General features: G+C 37.4%; 1 protein-coding gene across 2 annotated transcripts; it reads right to left on the reverse strand.

Annotated features, from left to right (window-relative positions):
* Positions 1 to 171: 171 nt before the first annotated feature.
* On the reverse strand, positions 172 to 21,546 carry specc1la (sperm antigen with calponin homology and coiled-coil domains 1-like a). Of its 2 annotated transcripts, none has more exons than XM_033972965.2 (17): positions 21,345 to 21,546; positions 15,011 to 15,164; positions 14,501 to 14,624; positions 13,357 to 13,983; positions 11,848 to 12,830; positions 11,083 to 11,290; positions 10,809 to 10,882; positions 10,524 to 10,699; positions 9,875 to 10,038; positions 9,211 to 9,329; positions 8,653 to 8,743; positions 7,968 to 8,057; positions 7,285 to 7,444; positions 6,507 to 6,609; positions 4,211 to 4,327; positions 3,885 to 3,944; positions 172 to 3,307 (listed from the first exon to the last, which is right to left on the reverse strand). In XM_033972965.2, the coding sequence occupies exons 2-17, from the start codon at positions 15,128 to 15,130 to the stop codon at positions 3,218 to 3,220; spliced, it is 3,306 nt and encodes a 1,101-aa protein (XP_033828856.1). In that variant the 5' UTR covers positions 15,131 to 15,164; positions 21,345 to 21,546; the 3' UTR covers positions 172 to 3,217. The 2 variants fall into 2 exon arrangements, with proteins under 2 accessions (XP_033828856.1, XP_055080122.1); XM_055224147.1 differs by having other exon boundaries at positions 13,357 to 13,980; positions 21,345 to 21,507.
* Positions 21,547 to 21,837: the final 291 nt, after the last annotated feature.

Consider the following 21,837-nt stretch of genomic DNA (forward strand, 5'->3'; position numbering starts at 1 on the left):
ATTAAACTGATATTAGCCAATGTAGCCCTGAATAACTGCTCACTTATACAAATTCTGCAAAAACTGTGAAGTTGCATTTTATCCATATTTGTCAACAAGGCTACTGTAGATTTTTTTGCATTTACATTGAAAGAAAATAACAAAAAAGAGGCAATGAAAGCAGCCACGGCATTTCCAATGGTCCTTTATAATTGTGACAACAAAGTAAAGCATCAAGACCATACAGCATTTTAACTGATTATCATCAGAGTCCAACTAATACTGTAGCTTAGTCCCTTAGTATAAACACACACACAAACTTGGTTAGTGTTTTCAGCGCCGCAGGGTGCATATCTCTGTAATGAGAGCATATGACTGTGCGCTGCCAATAAATGTTTAATATCAAAATGGGGGGAAAAAAGTGGAATTAAAGTATCATTGTTTTCAAGTAAACAAAATGAATAGAACCCAGTAAAGAAAGGAATGCATTAATTATCTGGATTTATATCATCAGTAGCAACAAAGGGAAATGTTTTAGAACCATGTTTTGCCACATTGTTTGTTAAATTGAATCTAAGTCTTAACAAATATAAAAGAAAATTGGTAATTGTCACAGATTTTCAACATAGCCATGAAAAAATAATGACCAAAACAAAAATATATATATATAAAAACCAACAAAAACAATTCAAACTTGCATCAGTTTGATTCAGAATCTCTTATGTCAATTGCAACTTGTCTGGTGAGATACACCTACGCACAGGAAACACAAAGCTCTGCAGACTGCTGAGAGTAAAAATATATAGCAGGATGTTCTTCACAATGTTTTCTGTTTGTTATCACTTTAAATCAAATGGTAAGTGCGCACTATTTTACTATCAGACTGATCAAAATGGTTCTTTCAAAACAAGCTTAGATGAGAAGTGTGATTAGACCAATATCTTTTGAGATATGCCAAGACCAACAACACATTGGAAAATTTAAATGCAAGAAATAAATATCAAATTAATTTTATTTATGCTTTAGTCGTGAATGAAAGTTGAAGGTTTTCCCATTTCAGTCGTGTTTGTACAAAGTATGTCATGATTTAGTTCAGGTTTAGACCTAATTTAGCACATTTCAGATACTATATAATCTTGGCAATTTGTAGTGGTGGCTCAGAAAAACTGAAGTATATTGGTAATTGGGGGGGAAAAAATCATTGTCCTCGCCGAGATTAAGTCAAAGTTTCAAAATCAGATTATGTCAACACATTCACACAAGACCATCACAGTATTTTTGACTATTAAGGCAAGAAATAAATGGCATTAAAACAGCTTATCTCAGTGCAGCTACTTCATTTGAAATGCAAAAAAGAGCTGAAATCATGCAAATAAATACAGTGATATTGGTAGCATGAGGCACACAAAACAGTCACACAAAAACTGTGGTGTTTGAGCTAGCTTGGTCAGCCAAGACAATATTATTTTTACATTATTTACAGTTTAATTTTGATTTTTGAGAATTTAAGTGGGGATAACAAGAATGATCAGTCGGGAAGGCATACAGCTAACAAATATGCATGAATATAATGTACAGAATAACAGCCCTTTTTAATGTCTGTGGAATCCTTCAGTCCAGTTATGGTAACAATCATGGATATCATCACTAACCACTCCTTTGAAGATATTGCTGAGGTACAGATCTTAGCTAAAGAAAATAAATGGTTTGAGAGGGGAGTTAAAGAGGCATTTTTTGTTAGGAAAGACAATCCATCTTTGAACAGGAATGGGGGCCTTAAACATCATCTATATCCTATTTATAACTATCTACAGACCTAAACCTAAACAAGGAAAACAATAGGACTAAGTCAGTATGGGAATAGGTGTGACAGAAACCATAAGGGGCCTGGATGATTATGCAAAATATAATTCAGGCACAGTTCACACATATGGTAGCTCAATAGACCTAGCCTACAAACAGAAACTGTAAACAACAGGTGTGTTAGCTTCAGTGTCATTAGCGCCTCCCTTGAGATAAGTATAAGGCAGTGTCCACCAGCAATCTGACCAGAACTGGAGAAGCGGCTTGGATGAGCAGCAAAATGTTATGTCCCACTGACATAATACATTTTTTCTTTTACAAAGCCCTTATTAATATAAGATGCTGATAAGGGGATGGGTTTGGCTGGCCAGGCTAACTACTGAAAAGGAGTACAGTCACAGTAGACACGTATAAAGTCATTGGCACAATCAGAATTTCTTATGCAGACTACATTTCAGAAAAAAAACAAAAACTGCAATGCAACTTCTGTTTTGGTAGCTGTTGACTAATACTTCAGATTGTTCAGAGTATGTATGTCCAACCTAATTCAAGCTCTTGACAAAATGGAAGAAAAAACAATTCCACTAATACATTGTGATCAAATTGATAAAATGTGATTATGTGCTCAATTTTAAAATTAAATCCAAATTTGAAAATTAGTGTTAGAAAATGTGCTTCTTCTAATATAGATTCTAAGCATGTATCCATTTTGAATCCTCTATTGAAGTAATATGCAAATTCCTAATGCTAAAGACCATAAAACTAAACATTTTGGCAACTATTTCTCTTCAGCTTTGTAACTTGTAGTGTAAAGTTACCACCTGGTCTTATAACAGGCACTTAATTCAATAATGTTGAGGCAAGTAATGTTGAGGCTACTCTAGCTTTGAAATTTGACTTCATTTTCAGATTTAATCCAGCAACAAGCCAGTGTACCCTTTGTGCCGGCTCCTGGTTAAGTGTAATGGTTTCAGGAAGGGCATCTGATGTAATACTATGCATGCTATAAGGCAGATGGTTTGCTATGTCTACCCTAGATTCAAACATTTGGTTTCTGGCTCATAACCAAATACTCACAACTAAATAAAAAGACACAAAATTAAATATATTAATAAGCAAATAACTACAAGGCTATAAAGGCACTATTTTGACTTAATAAATGTACAGATGGTCTTGTATGCCATTGTATTCGCAGGCATGTAGCGCTTGTGCCTTACCAGTGTAACAGCATAGACATACAAGACAAAAAGCCCTTATAGACTCAGCAAGTATAGCTTTGGGAGAGTGTCTGTCCTCCCTCTTTAGTGTTGTTCAAAGTAAAATTCAAGTCCTTTTTGAAATGAACAAATGAGACTGTAACTGTAGAGAAATGTAGGTTTTGTGAGGTAAAACTGCAGGTCGTGGTGGTGAATTATGATCGGTTGGATTTTCGAAGTCAGGTTTCAAAGTATTTGTAAATGGCTGTAACGTAGGTCATGACGCTCTGCCAGTCTGGTCGCTCCGTGTGCACCATTTCATTAAGGTCCTGTAAAAGAGAAAAGGGACATGTATTAGCATTAGAAAATATAAAATGTACAGAATTTAGAGCCACCAGAAGCCATGATCCAATCAATTCCAGTGGTGCTTGCCACTAATGCAATTTGAAAGTAGTTATCCAATAACACTAACAATCTGAACTGCCCACATTTAAATACTGTGAAGGTGAATATTGACATTGTATCAGAAACTTTTTGACTGAGATGAAGGTACGTTTAGATATATACAAACTTATCCCTGTACATTCTAAACAGACCCCTCATGACATTTGAAAAATATGCTTTATATAATTACATGAAATTTAAGTCAACTTTAAGATTTTGTTAAAAGTGTCATGTAACTTCTTTTGTCAAAAGATGTTCCTGTTTTTGTATTGATCCTTCACTCACTGCACACACAATACAGCAAGTGTAAATAGGCAATAATTCATAATGGCTATACCATAAAAGTAAAAGGTTAGACGTCTTTACCTGACATCTGCTGTCCAGGACAGTGACCCAGATAACAGTTCTCCACACTTAAAACTGACTGATTTACACTGGCTCCTCACACATTATAAATCTTACCAAAGTGCATTTGATCCCAACACTCTCAGCAGCCTGGAAAGCCAATGTGAAGTTTCTCCTCTGTAAAAAAAATAAAAAAATAAAAAAATAATTATATATATATATATATATATATATATTACATATATACACATACATACACACACACCCACACAGGCACACACACACAAACACGCACACATTTATTACATATTATATATATATATATATATATACACACACACATATATACATTATTATTATTATTATTATTATTAGAAATGTATATATACACATACACATACATAGTAGTCAACAGTATACAAGTACTACATGTGAAATCATGCCTTGTCCTGACTGGTGAGCTCCTGGTAGGGGATGTGAGCAGGCAGATAGGTGTGGAGGACTGCACAGAAGGCTAACCCGTCATTCCAACTGCTGCTGAAGTTTGTGATGTCAATGTTCTGGGGAAAAAAATTAAAAAACTATTAAAAAATAATAACAGACTAAGGACATTTCAGAACCTTTGTAGGTTCTGAAATGCATGTGTTCTACACTGTATGCAGATATAATATTTTATTATTTGTATGGACACAAGTAGCAAGATGAATTTGGGTTTGATCATGATGAACTTGCAGTGAAAATCCTCTCATGGCTTGAGCTTGTGCTTTACTAACCTCACTTCTGAGAAAGCAGTTACATGAGAATTATAGGAGTGCAATGCACTGTCACTATTATGGGCTTTTAACATCATTATTGTCACTATAAATCCACCTGCTGCTGAACCCAATAAAACTTACAGAAAACCACCTGCATAGCCTCCCAATTACAAATTAAATTAAACTATTTCAACTTGTTCATCGTATCCCACCAATGTACAAAGCGAAACACAGCCAATAGACACTAGTACTATCCTACTTCCAGTTTGCTCAAATGCAGTCTACATGTTGCTTTGGTTGTTTTTCACATGCCACACGTGTTAAATGTAGCATACTTCCTAAAAAGGGCTTATGGTGCCATGGAAACTACAAACTCCGTCATTTAAAGAGCTATAATTTCACTGCACAGTTTTATCTAAGAGCCGTTTACTTTTGGGTCAGTGGAGTGGGGTTATTGCATCATGTTTACTGAAAGTGATCAATTAAAGGATATGAGGCAATGGATGTGGTAATATTGGTCAATAGAAGACAATGTTAAAAATGACAACCTAATGTCTAAATAAAGAGTGTTTTTTTTTTAAATTATCATCATGGTATCGGAATCGGTATTGAGTCTATTGCTTAGTATTGAAATAGTGTTTGAAGTTTTAGTATCGTGACAACACTATAGTAAACCTTCAACCAGAGGGTTACATTGCTTAAGGTGTACTGCTGTTGTCACAGAAATAGAAATAGACCACCTTGAGATTTTGTCTGATCTGAAATAGTCTTTTGCTACTCTTTAAAATGTAGTCTAATACTATGCAAATAAACAATGTACAATACACTATATTGTGGTTTTGCTAATGAACCCATTCTTTTGCAAGAATTTTGTCTTGCTTCATAGTTTTTATTACAAAACATCTTTTCACGAGAACTGGCCCTGTGCCAAAATCCACACAATCCTTGAGCAACATCTTGACGCAAGAAATCCATCTAGATACAACCTCACACGACCATGCAGCTCAAATGATCATTAAACAAATCTACGACTCAGGACAGAAATTATAGCTGTTTATTTGTAGAGATGTAGCTAGACAGCACTTAAAAGTAGGGACTATGCTTGTACGAGAATTTAGTGACGTAAAAATATCAGATGGAGGGCAAGGACCAGCATAAATCAATGACAGGAAATCCAGTAACCGATGTCTTTATTTTTCTAAAGACATCTGTCTGTAAATAGACTTAAATACCGGTAATCTAAACAATCTATACATTTTTCAGTTGGGTACATGTAATGTTTGAGCAAAATATCAGAAAGACTTTTGAAGAGATAAAAAGATAAGATGAATCAAATTGTGGTATACATGTTGTGTTGGCAGAAGTGTATCAGTTTTTTGTTTTTTTTTTTTTTTTTTTTAAGTTGTAAAGTAAAAATAGTCCCTGAAAAAATATATTGTAAAAACAGCTCTTAGGGTCAAAATAAAACCACTTTGTGCTGTCTAATTATAAAGCGTATTTTTGTCTGTGAACCAAGATGTACGCTGTTAGCATGCTAGTTGTTGTTAACATGTTGTTATTCTGTTCTTTCTTATTCTGTAAAGCACTTTGAAGTAACTTGTGTACGAATTGTGCTGTATAAATAAACTTGCTGTGTTAGCACGTTGTTAGCATGTTGTTAGCACATTGTTAGCAGCAAAACTCCGCTCAGGCCTCTGAAAGTTGTGAAATACGCTCAAAAACTCATCGTTCTGAATAATTAGGATGCTAGGAATACATTTGGAAAGTAAGGAATAACTTGGACCACAGCAAATTTTTCAACAGGAACTAGTTTTTTTCACATTTTAAGACAATCAGGTACAGCATCTTTAATGCAGAGAACTATGAGGGAGAGGAGAGAAATGTATGGCTGAGTGTATCCAGAAGAAATCCAAAGTCTGGGGTGTCATGATAAGGCTTATTCATGCTCTCTTTAATGAGACATACACATAAATAAAGGCCTTACCTGATATCCCTCTGTTTTCTTCTGACACCATTTTAACAAAGCATTCCTCTTTGAGCCTCCATATTCACGGGCCAAAGCAGACAGTGGATCCTTTCGCTCCTCCCTGAATATACAAATAAAATACATGTATTACACTTATACATGATGTTTTTTTCACAAACAATGAATCCCAGCATGCACGAATGAAACACAACTCAAGTGTATCTAGCATTACATGACATGTTTAATAGCTCGGGACAACAGTAATGGATAATACACTATTATCACAGAAAAATATTACCTGATTTAATTCCATATTTATGAGCAAATTTGTCTTGCCCAGCTCCGTAGGTCAAAACAAGTCAGCTGTGTACCATCTATATCTAATTATTAAGTTTTTTCTTGTCTAGTACTCAAGAAGTGAATGATGCTAGTTGTTAACTTTCCCGTGATAGCAAAACTCCGCACTGGACTCTGAAATTTGTGAAAAGCACTGAATAATTATGACGCTTGGAATGCATAAACTAAATGGGGAATAACTTTGGACCACTGACAGTTTATAATCAATTAGTTCTGTTTCTCACGTTTTTTAATATGGTAAAGATTATGTACAGCGCCTTTAATTAAGAAAATCCCATTCAGCCCTTTATTGGTCATGTTTATGTATGTATGTCATGTTTGTGTAAATGATATGCCACTCAACAAAAACAAGCAATTGATTCCACAGAATGTATGACAATAAATTTGACAGTGCATAAAGGGTTAATATTGAACAGTGATTGGTGTGTCTGAGGTTTACCTGAGTCGGCTCCGCGCTGTGGGGGTGACAGAGGCAGTAGGAGACGAGGAAGACAGAGACAAAGGAGAGGAGCCTGCACTGAGGGACATAAGGCCAGAAGAGGGTGCCACGTCTGGAGCTGAAATGTCCCGCTTGATCTCCTCACTGCTTCTCCTAGACACTGGACACAAAGAAGAAAATAGGGCTGTGTAATTAATCAAATTTCAATCAAGATCATTCTGAATTATCAATGATATGTTTGGGTCTTTTTCATGGAGAGGTCTAAGGTCAATCCTCTGTCAGTAAAAGCATGTGGTTTGGAGCAGAGGAACAAATTCAACTTTTTGTATTAAATGGTAACAATTACAAGTTTGTATTGTTTATGTTTATGTGTGTATGTGTGTGTGTATATATATATATATATATATATATAACTAGCCTTAAAAAGTAGTCTTTTCATAGTGTAATTGCAGCGCAGTATATTTAAATTGAAGGCATTACTACTTCAAAGAGCTAAATGCACGGGAACAAATACAGTTTTAATTATTATGACAGAATACTTTTTGTGTATAGACTTAGTTCTGATTGCAGAGACTATATTTTTCAAAGTGTGTTAAGGAAAATTACGTTGAAACCAAATAGTTCTTTTGGAGTAACTTTATGTCACGTTACATATGTGCCTTATGGTAAAGCTCAAGTCTGACCTGAGATAGCTTTGGCAGAGTCAATGTTGGAGACCCTCTGTAGAGCAGACTGGGGCCGGGCGGTTGCTGCTCCTCTGAACGAGTGCTCAGCTGTGGACATAACAAGCATCACTCACAGTACTTTTAACACAGACGATAAGGGACTTCCTCACAAATCGCCCATGTGGGGTTGAGAGAGGGGCTACATTCTTGGTGGACACGAACGCACCAGGCCCCAGTCCCGCGGCACAGAAATAATAAATTAAAGAGCAAAATAAACTGAACTCTTGGAGGCTATGGCCCTGTGCGCACGTTCACACACAGCTCTTGAACTGCATGGAAACTGTGGCAGCATTTTTTCCCTATTTATGTCCACACTACATCCGCTACACTATGAGATGGACTGTGACGTGCAATTGACCTAATTCATCTAAACTGAAGACAAAACCCTCCACTTTTTTCTCATGACTGTACTGTAGTCCCCTTAACTTGGAATGCTCCATATGAAATCAATGCACGTGTAAAACCAAAACTCTGTCGAAGTAGAAAGTTAACCTGAAACTGTAAAGCTAATAAATGTTATCTATATCTATTGTTCAATTTAACCATAAGTCTTTACTTTGGCGAGACTATTCTAATACTACTACTTTATTAGCCTTGGTAAGTATAGTAAATAATAATGAACACATTGCAATAATGTTTTTACCTGGCATGGAGATGTCTGTATAAGTGTTCCTCTTGTCATTCATAGAAGACAGGGGTTTGGCTGCCGACATGGACGAGGTCAAAGAGTGTCTCTGTAGTAGAAAATAAGCACTATTATTTTCCAATTTTATAAACGAAATAAGTCACATTTTTCTTTTCATCTGTAAACTAAATATGCATTTTTTTATGTTGTCAGGTACAGTAGCACTTTTGTAAACATTAAAATGTGATTATTTAGACTTTTTTAGAATTTTTCTGATGCTTGTCTCCATGTAGTGTTTTTTGCTAGGAATGTTCTACCAGTATGGCATTAAACTATCCATCATCATGGCGATAAGAAGATGCCGTCAACAGACAAAGCTACAGGTCAGATCTGTGGAGAGGCAACCCCACTCACAGTTAGAACGCACGTTTTACAATGCATTTTTCAGAAACAATTTAATGTACCTGAATACATAATAGGTGAATAAGCTTAACCACACTGTGAAACATTCCAGGCAAACAATAACGCCTTCATGGACACTCCACCAGAAAAGTGGTGCACCTTTAAACCCTGTACCTGTATGGGTGAGACCGCAGCAGCAGGGGGGGTCTTCAGGGGGCTGGGGCTGAGGGGTGTCCGAGGCATAGGAGCAGCTGAAGCAGTCGGAGCCACAGCAGCTCCAGTGGGAGACGGACCTGTGTAAGATAAATAGATATCTTTATTGCAGACTCATGGTCCAGAATAAAGAAAGAGGACGTTAAGATTTTATGTTGTCATTTTAAACTTAAGATTTAAGGAGATGTGGTGTTAAAATAAAAACTTGGCAAGACAGAGAGTGTAGTTCATTACAAGTACAAATAGATACAGTTAATGGTTATGAATACGATGAGTCCTTTTGCAATACACTGGATCCAAGACTAGTAAATACATTTCAGGCCATCAAGCTGAATAAATGTCAATGGTTTAACAAGCCTTTTATAACTTTGCTGCACACCAGACTTCAAAAGGATATGGCAAGTATGGAAAGTCTTACATTCTGCTAGACAACTATGTATGATACTGTGATTGTTTACAGTATTTTTGAGATGCAACTGCACACCCCTTGTTTGTTTATTGTTGATGTCACTGTGGCTTTTCTTCTGTATGCAAAAGAAAATGACTGAAACTGCATGCACCAGACTAAGCCTTAAAGTCAGAATAAACACCATAGGTAAAAAACTAAGGTGAAGCAGGCAGAGACCTTGTGAGGCACTGTCGAAGCTCTTAATGAGAGTTTTGACGGTGGGCGAAGGCTCTGACGAGGTGGAAGATCTTCTGCTCAGGCCCATGCCCTGACGAAGCGCAGCCAAGTCCCTCTCCACAGCATTCATGTAGTTATAGACACGACCCCTCTCCTCGTCCTGCCTGAAAAATAGGGTAAAATATTGGGAACTAGGTTTTTTAATAATCAAAAGTGAGTTAAATGTGGAAGCTTACACATAGCAATATGAACCTAACAAACAACTGTGAGAAGAACTGATGAGTTGACAGCCCTACTCCTATCCACGGGTTTCAGAATGATGAAAAATTAGTGCAATTACCATAGCGATTAACAATTTAAAACTAAATATTGTGTTATATAAATGGGGAAACTAAAACCCATACATTATTGATGTTATATGAATTAGTATCCGCACGTGCCTTCATAATACCAAAATGCATGTGTGTATAGGAAAACTTTGACTCTGAGCACTTTTCCACAAACTTGGAACCTTTAAATTCTACATTGTTTCTATAAATATTTAGATCAGTGGGCATAAATTGAGTCTTTGTAATCACGATCACCCTGGTGTTATTTACATTGCTTCAGGTCACAGTGAGCCACATGTCTCTCCATCACTAGAACTCACTTGCGGCTCTTGACTTCGTCCAATTCTTTACTCAATTTGTCGTTCTTCTCTAGAGTCTCCTGTAGGCGGCGCCGTAGGTCCCCAATCTCCTCCTGAGCTTCAGACTTGATGTCGTTAGCGATGACCACAGCTGTCTGCAAATCAGCCTGGAACTGACGCCACTCCATAGACTCCTCCTGTTACAGACATGGCACAAAGTATTAACAAAAATCTCTTCAACATGCATTTAGACGTGTGTATTTAGATTTGTTTTTGAATTTATTGTTGTTCAAATGTGACTCTCACCCTCAGGCGCCGATGGAGGATCTTTATCTCTCGCTCCATGTCATGTTTTTGGTCCTGAAGCTTCTTCACAGAGTCTGGGGACCAGACAGATGTTTAAAATGTCAGACAGAAGTAACAATGATAGAAGTAAAATTGTGTGTCCTAGGCTCCAGAAACCTCTTAATATTTCCCCCACCTCTAATGATGGGGAGGTTTTTCAATTATAATTTAAAATATTGTATCATCATGTATAGTGAATACTAAACATGATGATTTTAAAACCCCCGTGACTCACTCTCGAGGTCAGTGATGATGAGATTGTCGTGTAGCTTTAGTGCTCGGTGCTGCTCCACCTCGTCCTCCAGCTCAAAGATGGTTTCCTTCATGTCGGCGATTTCCGTATCCTTCTCTTGGATTTCCATTCGCTGTTTCTCCATCGCTCGCTCCTGTTCAGAGATTTGCTGCTGTGCCTGCTCCTGAAACTCACGGTATTCTTGGTCCAGCTAAGGACATAGGAAATACATTAATCTTAACAACACTGTAGGGAAATATGTGTCTATTTGAGTGATGGCAACAATAAAATCACTTTCATGTTGTTTCTCATTTGAAAAAAGTCAATTTGTTCATTAGAGCTGCAGTAACTGATCAATTTTTTAAAGAACATCTTAAAACTGTTAAGCATGATGTAGAGGCTTTTAGTGAAAGAGGTCTTTCTCCCTGCAGAGCTAAAGAGGAGGTGAACTGAATTGAAATGATGACATGAACTAAACACACTTGTTCTACTTCTATTGAGGTCAGATGGCTTATTTTAGCATTGATTTGTGTCAGACAGAGCACATAAAGTACTGTAACTGTACTAATATACTCAAACTCTTATGGCAATTTTAACATTTCACTTAATATTACAAATTTGACACACTCCCTCATGCTTCTACTGCAGTTATTTTTTTAAGAAACCTTTCTACTTATTATGTGAAAGTATGTAAATACAAATATTATAAATACAACTACATGAGAAGGACTAATTTTTTGGGGGAAATTTACATGATGTTGCACTGACCTTGCTCAGAGCCTCCTGCAGTGAGGACAGCTCATTGTGGACCTGCTCCAGTTCTTGGTGCATCTTGGCTGCTTTGGCCTCTGCCTCCTCTTTGGCGAGTCTGGCTCCATCCAGCAGCTGGCAGATGTCATTCTTGTCTTCAGCTGTGTGCAGAGAGTACAGTTCTGCCACCCTCTGCCTCTCATGCTCCAACTGCCCCCGGCACCGACTCAGCTCAGCCTGGTCATTGCTCACAGCTGCCTTATACTCATCAAGAGCGGCTGCCATCGCCACTCTATCCTGCCTCTCCGACTCCAAAATCCTCTCCATTTGATGGTTCCTTTCCTTCAATGCCCCGATCATCTCTTGTGCCTCTGCGTTATCCTGTTCAGCCATTTTTAACGTGTTGGAAAGATGTTGTTGCACTCCTAAAAGCTGCTCTCGTTCAAAGCGTGCATTGTCGGAAAGATCTGCGTAGCGTTGTTCTAGCTCCATGTAGCGGCCGCTTTTAATGTCCTCTTCTAAAGCATAAGAAATGTGGTGTTCTTCTAAAAGCGAGCGTAGATACTCTATTTGCCTGCCGTACAGCTCGAGCTTGTCGCTTTGCTGACATAAAGAGTCCATGAGGATGACTTTCTCCTCTCCAAGTCGCTCATTTTCGCCATTCAACTCTTGTGTTATTTGTTGAAGATCGGCGAGCTCTTGTAGTGTGGCTTGCAGCTCCTCTGACGTGCTATGTTGGTTCTCTTCCATCTGGTGAATTCGCTCAGTCAAACAGGCCACAGACACCTCACTGGCATTCCCGCTGCTGCCCCGCCTGGACCGCTCTCGGCTCGGGGCGCATTCGGATTCGGAGGACGAAGACGCGCCCGAGGGAGCGTCCAGGGCGTCATCGCTGGAGGTGACGGCCTGATAGACCTCGCTCGATTCACTGTCCAAATTATCTGCAGAGCCTCCGTGTTGGTGTCCCGTGAGGAGGTCTTCCAAAGAACCAGGAGCAGAGCCTTCAGAATAAAATCAGATGCAATGATCTTACGTGAGAAAAAATACAACAAAAAGGCAACATAACTTAAGCCAGAAAAAAAAAAACAGAACAGAGGTGGGAGACGTATAATATCACAACTGTTATATGCAAAATTACAATATTGAGTATAATATCTATATTATACTACTACTAAAATAGAGTACAAAACAAGTTGATAAAAAATAAAACAAACAGAAACATCTAGTGTAATCTTCCAAGGTTTGTAAGTGACATTCCTTTTATGATATTATTTTAAGGCCCCTTCACATTTTGTGCAATAGGGTTGGGCTTAGAGTTAGAAACTCAACCAGGATATCACATTTAGTACATTTTTGATGCACTGTTATAATGTAGTCTGAAAATACTGAGATACTCATTTTTGCCAACATCGCCCACCAAACTGTACCAATAATAAATGAATATGTAATGCAGCCCTAATTTGCAAAACAGTAAATCAGGTGTTTTCTTATTAACATTAAACATAGAAGGATACAACTAGAGCTCACCTGTTCCTCCTCCATCGCTCTGCCCGCTCCCTGCTGCCAGGTCTGGACTTAGTGATGTGTAGTTGAATAGTTTCTCTCCATCAAGCCGCTGCTCCAGAGAAAACCCCAGCGCATTCAGCCTGTCTTTGAGCATCCGGTTTTCACTTTTTAACAAATTCAGCTCCTCTCTAATGGCATGGTTTTGGTCTTGTAATAAAAGGAGCGTAGACTCCACATTGGCGGCTGTGATGGCAGATACTATCGGCTTCTCTTCCTCTTCTGAAACCTCTTGTTGTGATAAGTTCTTGCCTCCCGAATGAAGCTGTGCCCTCATGTCCCGTAACTCACTTCGTAAATGCAGGATTTCCACATCTTTGCTTTTAGCCAATCCCAGCAAATCTTTCACTTTAGACTCCAGCTCCACTTTGTCACTGATCTGCCCATCAGACTTGGACTTGCTCATGCGGCTTTCCGACTCGGACAGGATTTGATTTCTGGCACGTTTCGTCATGGTCCCGTCTCCACTCGTCGACCCGGAGAGGAGCTGCTGTTTTTTATTGGTGGAAGTCCTGGATGTCCGCAGCCTGTCCCGTGAGGAACTAGGTTCCTTTGACGTGGAAGATGTGGTTCGTTTGGTTGATGTCCCTGCTGAAGACAAATAAACCAAATTCAATATGGACTTTTTCGTTTTTAAAAGCCACTAAAGTTTAGTACAGCCTTGCTAATTTTAATATCAGTTACACACCAAGATTACTTTCTCATGCATCCTTAAAACAAAATTCAGGTAAAAATCCTGTTTCAATACAAATGCAAAAGAACAAGCGTTGTAGGCTGTCATGTGTAATTTATTGATCATCATCATCATTCCTCTGTCGAAATATTAAAATGTCAATAATGTACAAAGTAATGCGTACTGTACTTCACTTTCAGATCACTATAGAGAGCAGCTCCAGTTATATGCGCATTCAAAACCTGATTTTTATATGCATGTATGCATACTAAATCATCTGATTTCTTTCTGATCATGGAACTTCTAGATTACTCAAATCAGATTTTTTGTCATTTACATGATTTTAAGGGTCAGATTTTGGAGTTCATGTAACCACAGAATTGTAATTCAAGCCTATAAGACATAACAGTGACTGTAATATTTAAAAGCAAACACCTGAAGTGGTCTTTAGTTTGTCCATGGTCCCGGTGATGGTGGTCCGTTTATTCTTAGAGGAGACAGCATTTGGCGCCGGGTTTCCTCCGGCCATCGCTGCTAAAAGATCGTCATTGCTTTTCACCTATAATGGAAAATGCATTAATTATGTGCAGCAGCAGTGTAAACAAGATGAGGGAAATATAGACCATAATCCCAGCCCTGTAGTACCAACATGATGGAATTACTTGTGAGCCGATCCACAACTTTGCAAACAAAGTTGTGGATCCAGTGAGGTAAAGAATACTGTTAAAATATTGCTGTGCAAATGCATAGTTTCCCACCAGTTACTATGGGGCCGTAAAAGTTTAAAGTTTCTTTTTACAAGTTTTATAATGATTTTATTGGCATTAAATGAAGGTGATAATGCAATAATTTATTCAAGTTAAAAATAAATAATGATTTACTACTTACATATAACTTCATTGTAAAGAGTATTGTTTATAGTTTGCTTCAAGTAATTAATATTACCTTAGACAAGGTAGTGTTGTTTTTTGCAGCAGGTTTAGCGTTGCCCGTGCATACAGCTCCCTCAGCCTTTCCTCTCTCCCCACTTGCTTTAGTCGCCACAGGACGCACCGACTTCTTCATGCTGAGACCTCCGACACCACATTTAAAATGTGATCTGTGCAAAAAGATGACAAAAAAAACTGAAAGGTTATTTGCACTTCAAGAGGTGAAAAGTTAAGAGTGATAGAGCTAGTTTTCCAAGAAGAGGAGGGATTCTTTCCACCAAACCAATTCCCAAAACAGTGAGATCACATTCAACATGTGAATGATGAAAACATGGGGGTTTCCTTCTCAAAAAATGTATCTGGGATGGGGAAATTGTTGCTAACATGTGTTCTGTACCTTTACATTCAATAGACTGAAACAGCATTTGCAAAATATTTAAATGTTAAAAAAGAAACATTAAGTTCCGATGTGCAGCAGTGAGCAGTTCCAAAAAGGTGGATCCTGAAAATAGGTCACGGGAGTGACTAAATCCTAGTATCATTTTCAAACTCATCTGAAATCTAAATGTTATTTTAAAAAGACAAAAACACATTCTTAAATACATTAAACTAAAGTAAGTTTTAATATGTCAATCAGAGCAGCTTAAAAGCTACCATTTGTAATTAGACTAGCCAACCCAGCCTTGTTGTATTCTCACATAGCACCATCAGTGCACTCTGGTTTTCTTCGGTCAGGCCAAAGCTGGAGTAAAAGAGACCACAGATGAGCCTGAAGAAAGCCCAAGTGTGTTTAAAACAACTGTATACAAGGACAAAAATATAAAGAGACCTTTATTTACAATATTAAACTTTAAATGACCATTTTATATATTCTATATGTTACTGAAAATAATTTGGCTACCTGAATGTAGAAAGTTAATAAATAAATAAGGAAACACTAAAAAGTACCCTGAGACAAATAGATGGGACTGAAGAAAAAGGAGGACAGCAACACTTCCAACAATCACGATCAATCGCACACACTCAAACAAAGGGATTTATACACACAGGATGAAACGTCTTTCCCAAGGATATAACAACAGAACACAATGCTGAAGGAGTTCTAAACAACTGAAATCAAATCCATAACAATAGTTCAATTTCAAAGTTTGGTGAGAAGCATGTTTATCGTCCCACAAACATAACAAGAATACAGACTAGTGACTCTTTTTTTTTTTTCCACATCTATTCTATTTTCTCAGTAGCAGTTGATGTGGACCACCCTCAGCCTCAGGAATGAAGATAAACAGCAGAAACATGATCATAATGTCCACTAGAGGGAGCTAAATTGTTTGTAAAAGTGCACAGTAACCTCCCAGTGTAGTAGAGCAGCTGCACCAACATAGATGCGGGGGTGAGTTTATGGGTGGTTGGCGTAGAGAGGACTTAAGTACTTGTTTCACCTATTTATTTTTGTTGGTCTTCTTCTGGCCCAGTGGACTATAGGCAATGTTGGTTTATTGTACATAATTATAATACACAATTGTACATAAATTAATTTGCGAAAGTCAAATATATTGTAGTGTCATGATACAATAATTTCAAACTATTTGGATACTAAGGAATAGACAGGATACTCAATACAGATTTCAATACTCAAATAATAACAAAAAACACAGTAGAACGTCAATTTCAACATTAAATAATAGTACATTCTTTTATATTACAATGTGGTCCGGCATCATTCATTCAGGTACATGTGGTTCAGAAGTTATTCAGGAAAGGCTTATTTTTGTCCTGTGAAAGTGACTTTTTTAGTATTGATACTTATTCAAATTAGTATCTATTTTCGCTGCTAGTTTTAGTATCTTTAGTATCTTTAGTATCTGATTTGATACTTTTGACAATCCTAATTGTCAATGTACTGAACAACAAAACAGTCAAAAACAGTTTTTATAAGAAAAAGAAAATGTCTTACAGATTTCAAAAACTTTACACAAGAGTAGTTCAGTAAAGCAATTTAACTTTAGTTTATTTTTGTAAATTTTAAACATAAATGTACTTTGAACGAATGCTCATTCGCCAAGCCAAAAATGCAATTGCTTGGCTTCTATACACTACCAAGAATTCAAACAAGTTTTTTTTTTTTTCTTCTAATGACCTTGATAAAATGCCTAATAAGATTTTAATGAAATTCTTGTGCCAAACTCCAAATCTGTCCTGAGCTGACAATTGAAGACACATGATTCCCATAAATATATTGAAAGCTTGGCTGGGAATGGCATTTCTTGTTCGTATGCATTTAAAGTGTTCAAAAGCAAATAACAACTCCTTATAAAGTGCTTCGTTCACAGATTTTTATGTCCACATTTCTGGATAACCTGATTTTATGCTACAAAAAGCATGAAAAGTGATTATGGGCACAGCTGGACAGGAGGAATAAGTACTTTAACATAGACTTGGAAAATTCAGAATGCTTGCAAATGGGAAAAAAAATGTAAGAGATAGTTCAAAAAGGAGTTTTACAGGGGAAAACAGTAAGTTAGTTTTTCAAAAGTATGACAAAGAAATGAAAACTATATTAATTAACTATAAACAATGATGCTATGATGATTATTACAGATTATCAGCAGTAAATAGACATAAAAACGCTTAAGGGTCATTCATTTATTCATCCCTAGCATTTAAAAACTAAATCTACTTTTGCACTGTAGAGAGAGTAAATCATAGTTGGACAGAGAGTGCACTCACAAATGTTTGCATAGCTCCCCATCTCGGGATCATTGTGTCTTGAATAAATAAACAAAAATGATTCAAGGTTTCAAATGAGATACAGATGCTGGAGGAGATCAGCCCACATCTGAAAATATTCCACGCCCTGCGACTTATAATGAACCAAAACACATAGACAGTTCAACTGAAAACAATGAAAAGTATAATAAGGACTTTGAGTAGTGTTAGCTTAGCACTCAAAACAGTCACTTCATTTTCAGGCAATTTGAGCTACTATGTAATTATGGCAGAACCACAATTTACTGGAGCTATACAGGGTTTACCAAATGCAGGTTAGAGCTCAAAAGTGGGACATGGAGAGGTTTACCTCATTTGGGTAATTTAATTCTAATGGTCAGATCTATAAACTTGAGAGTAACCAAGTAAGTCGTTTTGACCTATATGAATCTGGTTTAATCTAGATATGGAGCAAAATGTTGAATCAATCAACAGACTAACTTTGATTAAACCAGGTCTGCAGCAGAATAAAGAATCTCCCAGAAGGGAATAAATCATTTCATATAGGTCAAAATGGCTTACTTGGTAACGCTCAAGTTTATTTGCACTATGGGAGAGAAGTGAAGGGTGTTTTTATCCATTTCTGACACACGCGCCCTTATCCTCCCAGTGTTGTGAATAGCTGAACGTCAAAGCAGATGTCAGAAGCAGCTTTAGCTCAGCAGTCATCTTTTCACCGGGGATGAATAGACCAGGGACCAACAGAGCAGCTAAATAGGCCAGAGTCAGCCATTTGACTCTCCCCACTGTATACACTCTGAGTGAAGCTAGCACATTAGCTCACAAAGCCATTTCAATGCTGTGTAAGACATGGAACAGCTGATTGTATGATACAAGGCTGTTTAGATAAGTTTTACTTTGACAACAATCATTTTGAGCATGGGTTGGTTCCAGCCTGCAAGTTTGGCTGAGTCAACTAAAATTGTAGGTGGGGCAACAGGCCAAAATGAAAAGTCAGCCTTCTTAACACGTCAAGAATCACATCTAATCTACATGTGTTGTTTGTCATTTTTAGGTATCACAGCTTTTATTAGCATTCCTAATCTGTGAGCAAAACGTTAGTTATTATATGTAGATTTTGAAGTTTGAAAAGTATGTCATTTTTTTCAATTGTTATATTAGAGAGTTTTCACACTGTAATCAATCAATCAAAAGTTAAATATACTCCTGTCTGGTGTGCAGTGTATGATGACATTGTTTGCTTATAGCTCAGGTTATTATCACATAAGCTTAAGATACTCATTGCTTGCACATATCTAAAGTTAGGGTTTTGAAGTGACTTTTCTCCATTACTAATGACAACAGCTACAGGACATGTAACTAAAGACTATTAAAAAGAAAAATACCCAAATAAGTCCATGGCTGCTAACTGCCTATTAATAAGAATCCGAGTGCCTCAGAGCATGGGAGACTAACACTTGTTGTAATTCAAATTAAATGGGGGTTTGATTTCATTGCTGATGAATGCAATGGACTAGATCCAAGACTGACCAGATCCAAGAGGAACAAATGTGTCCAGTGTTCATTACAGACACAGCTGAACAAAGAGACAAACTGCTGCCAAAGAACTTGAAGATTTTTTTCAAGTTTCTTCTGGGAAAATTAGGAGGAGGGTCTTCATAAATAGCCCCTTGATGCTGGCCTTCCTCATTCTTGTTTTAACTGCTGAGAGGCACTTCCCTGCCATAACATCAGCTTCCTGTTGTGGGGTCTCCAGTTAAAAAAAAACTGTATACCGTAAAAGGACGACTGTAAGCACAAGGAAAAGCTTTAGGCAAACAGAGACACAGCCATGTCTAATAAACTAAGGATAAGCATATTATTACTGGCAGAAAATAAGTTTGTCACTTACAGGACCTTTCTGTCTTGACTTTCTGGAGTTGAATAGTTTTCCAAGGTACTCTGGTCTCCCACCAACCTAAAACGCCACAGCACTCTCCTACTGCTCCTGGCAAGGTGCCTCAGCAGGGTACAACTTAATAATGGATTCATTTTTATTACTTTACAATAGGCTATTATTCTGTCATTAACTTCTTAATTACTCTTAGTGATTATAAGTTAAAACCATGGGCGCCAGACAGTGGTTAGAACGTTCACCTACTAACCCAAAGGTCTGTGATATAATTCTATGACAAAATGCTCTTGTTGTGTCTTATAAATGTGAGCAAAAAAGTGGGAGATTGGTGTTTCAGTGAGGGTTGAAGGAGCTAAACATCCATCCATTTATCCATACGATTGTCAAATATCCAGACTTTAATGCACAGATGAACTTTCTAGAAGAAGAATTATGATGACCAGCTGTACTTTATCAGCGCTCATGTGAAAACTGAATGAAAATGTTGCTTTTGTAGAGCACATGTCAAATATTCTGGAAGACCATAGACAAACACCAACTTCTTCTTCACAGAGGACAAAATTGTTGCAAACTTCACCAATAAAACACATATCAAACGGAAAGCATAAAAATCTTCCACAGTTCCTTGCTGCAAAGTATACTTGAACTCTATGTGAGAAATATAAGCTAAAAACACACAGTTCAAGGTTAATTTCTCTTTTGGATTTTAGGACTAATATTATGGCTCCAAGGGCATGGAATAGCTCTCAAGGTCCTGGGATACAAGTTGACATGGAATTTGTTTTGGCAGTACATTCCTGACATCAATCATAAGTCCTGGGAAATCTCTGCACATCTCTGGTTACCTTTGATTTAAAATATTTAGGACGAGCCGGGTTGGAAAGACTCGAGATGAAGAGAGAAAAGACAGGAATCTGGCTTAGACATACATAGCGGATTCTCTGGGCCACACAAAATGACAATGACAGACAACTGACAACAAAAACAGTGTTGACTTTAAGGGGGGTGGTGAATGGTGTTGCATTGTTCTGGAGGCTACACCTACAAAGCAAGAGTACGGCATTAAACATTAAACACAAAACGTACCCAAGCTTATATAAATTTATAATACATACTTTATTAAAACACATACATAATCGACATTGTGGTTAGAAGCCAGTCCCGAACATCTATGGCAATTTGAAGCTCAACAGTCATAAACGAAGCTAGTTAGCTTTTGCCCATTGCTGAATGTCAACCAATACATTTCCGGTTGGGCTAATCCTTTTCAAAATAAACGTCCGCAAATAATTTTTAAGACAAGAAAAAGTATTGACTTGTAACCAAAAATCAGCATAAACACACAGATTTTAGCTATTCATAAATAATAAAGTTGTAGTCGATCGCCCTGTTTTAACATATTATAAAAAATAATATAAAACTAATTAAACTGTGAAAGGGAGTTTCCGCTTGACATGTTTCACTTTTGCTAATTTTACTTCAGTTGTAAAAAAAAATGTTAGAACGTTAAACTAGTTATTGCACTCTTCATTACAATGAATAAGTTAAAATGATTTTGCCACATACAATCGAAATATGTTGTTTTGGTTAAATGCTTGTTTTCCCATGTGTTTAACTTGAGCTGTCATTACGATTCGGCAATGCTAAACTTGCTAACCCAATCTTTTAGCATTAGCATCACCGGCAAAACATAGAGCTTTGTCATGTTGTTTTAAGATTGTCCTACCTCGATTCCCTCCATTTATCTTCATTTAAGGTTATTCTTCAAGTAACCCGTCATCGGTGGCGGATAAGGGCGTGTACGCTGCAGTTGATCGCAGAGAAGGCAGCATTGGTTTGGGCTCTGGGCTCTGGGCTCCGTGGAGTTGGCAGCTGCAGAATGACCGACTGTGCTCCTTGAAAGCCAGCCTCCTCTGAGTTTGCATCACATCAGCATCACCCACTAGTGCCCACACAAGGACCTCTGTATAGTCGGCTACATAGATGTTTACTGAAAGTTCTTGCGCAGATATTTATCTATCATAGTGGCACACACTGTAGATGAACTTTTTCCATGCATTTGATGAAGAATAAATCTCATGTAAATTTCCTGGTGGGGGTGTTTAACCTGCTTGTGTTCAGGAGATGTTGACCTGGAATATTCCACAGTATGATATTAAACTTCCCTAGCTTGCTTTTTTCAGTTTTAGAGCATTTTTATTGCTCTAAAATACTTTGGA

This window comes from Periophthalmus magnuspinnatus, chromosome 9, assembly GCF_009829125.3.
Source record: "Periophthalmus magnuspinnatus isolate fPerMag1 chromosome 9, fPerMag1.2.pri, whole genome shotgun sequence".
In the NCBI taxonomy this organism is placed as follows: Eukaryota; Metazoa; Chordata; class Actinopteri; order Gobiiformes; family Gobiidae; genus Periophthalmus; species Periophthalmus magnuspinnatus.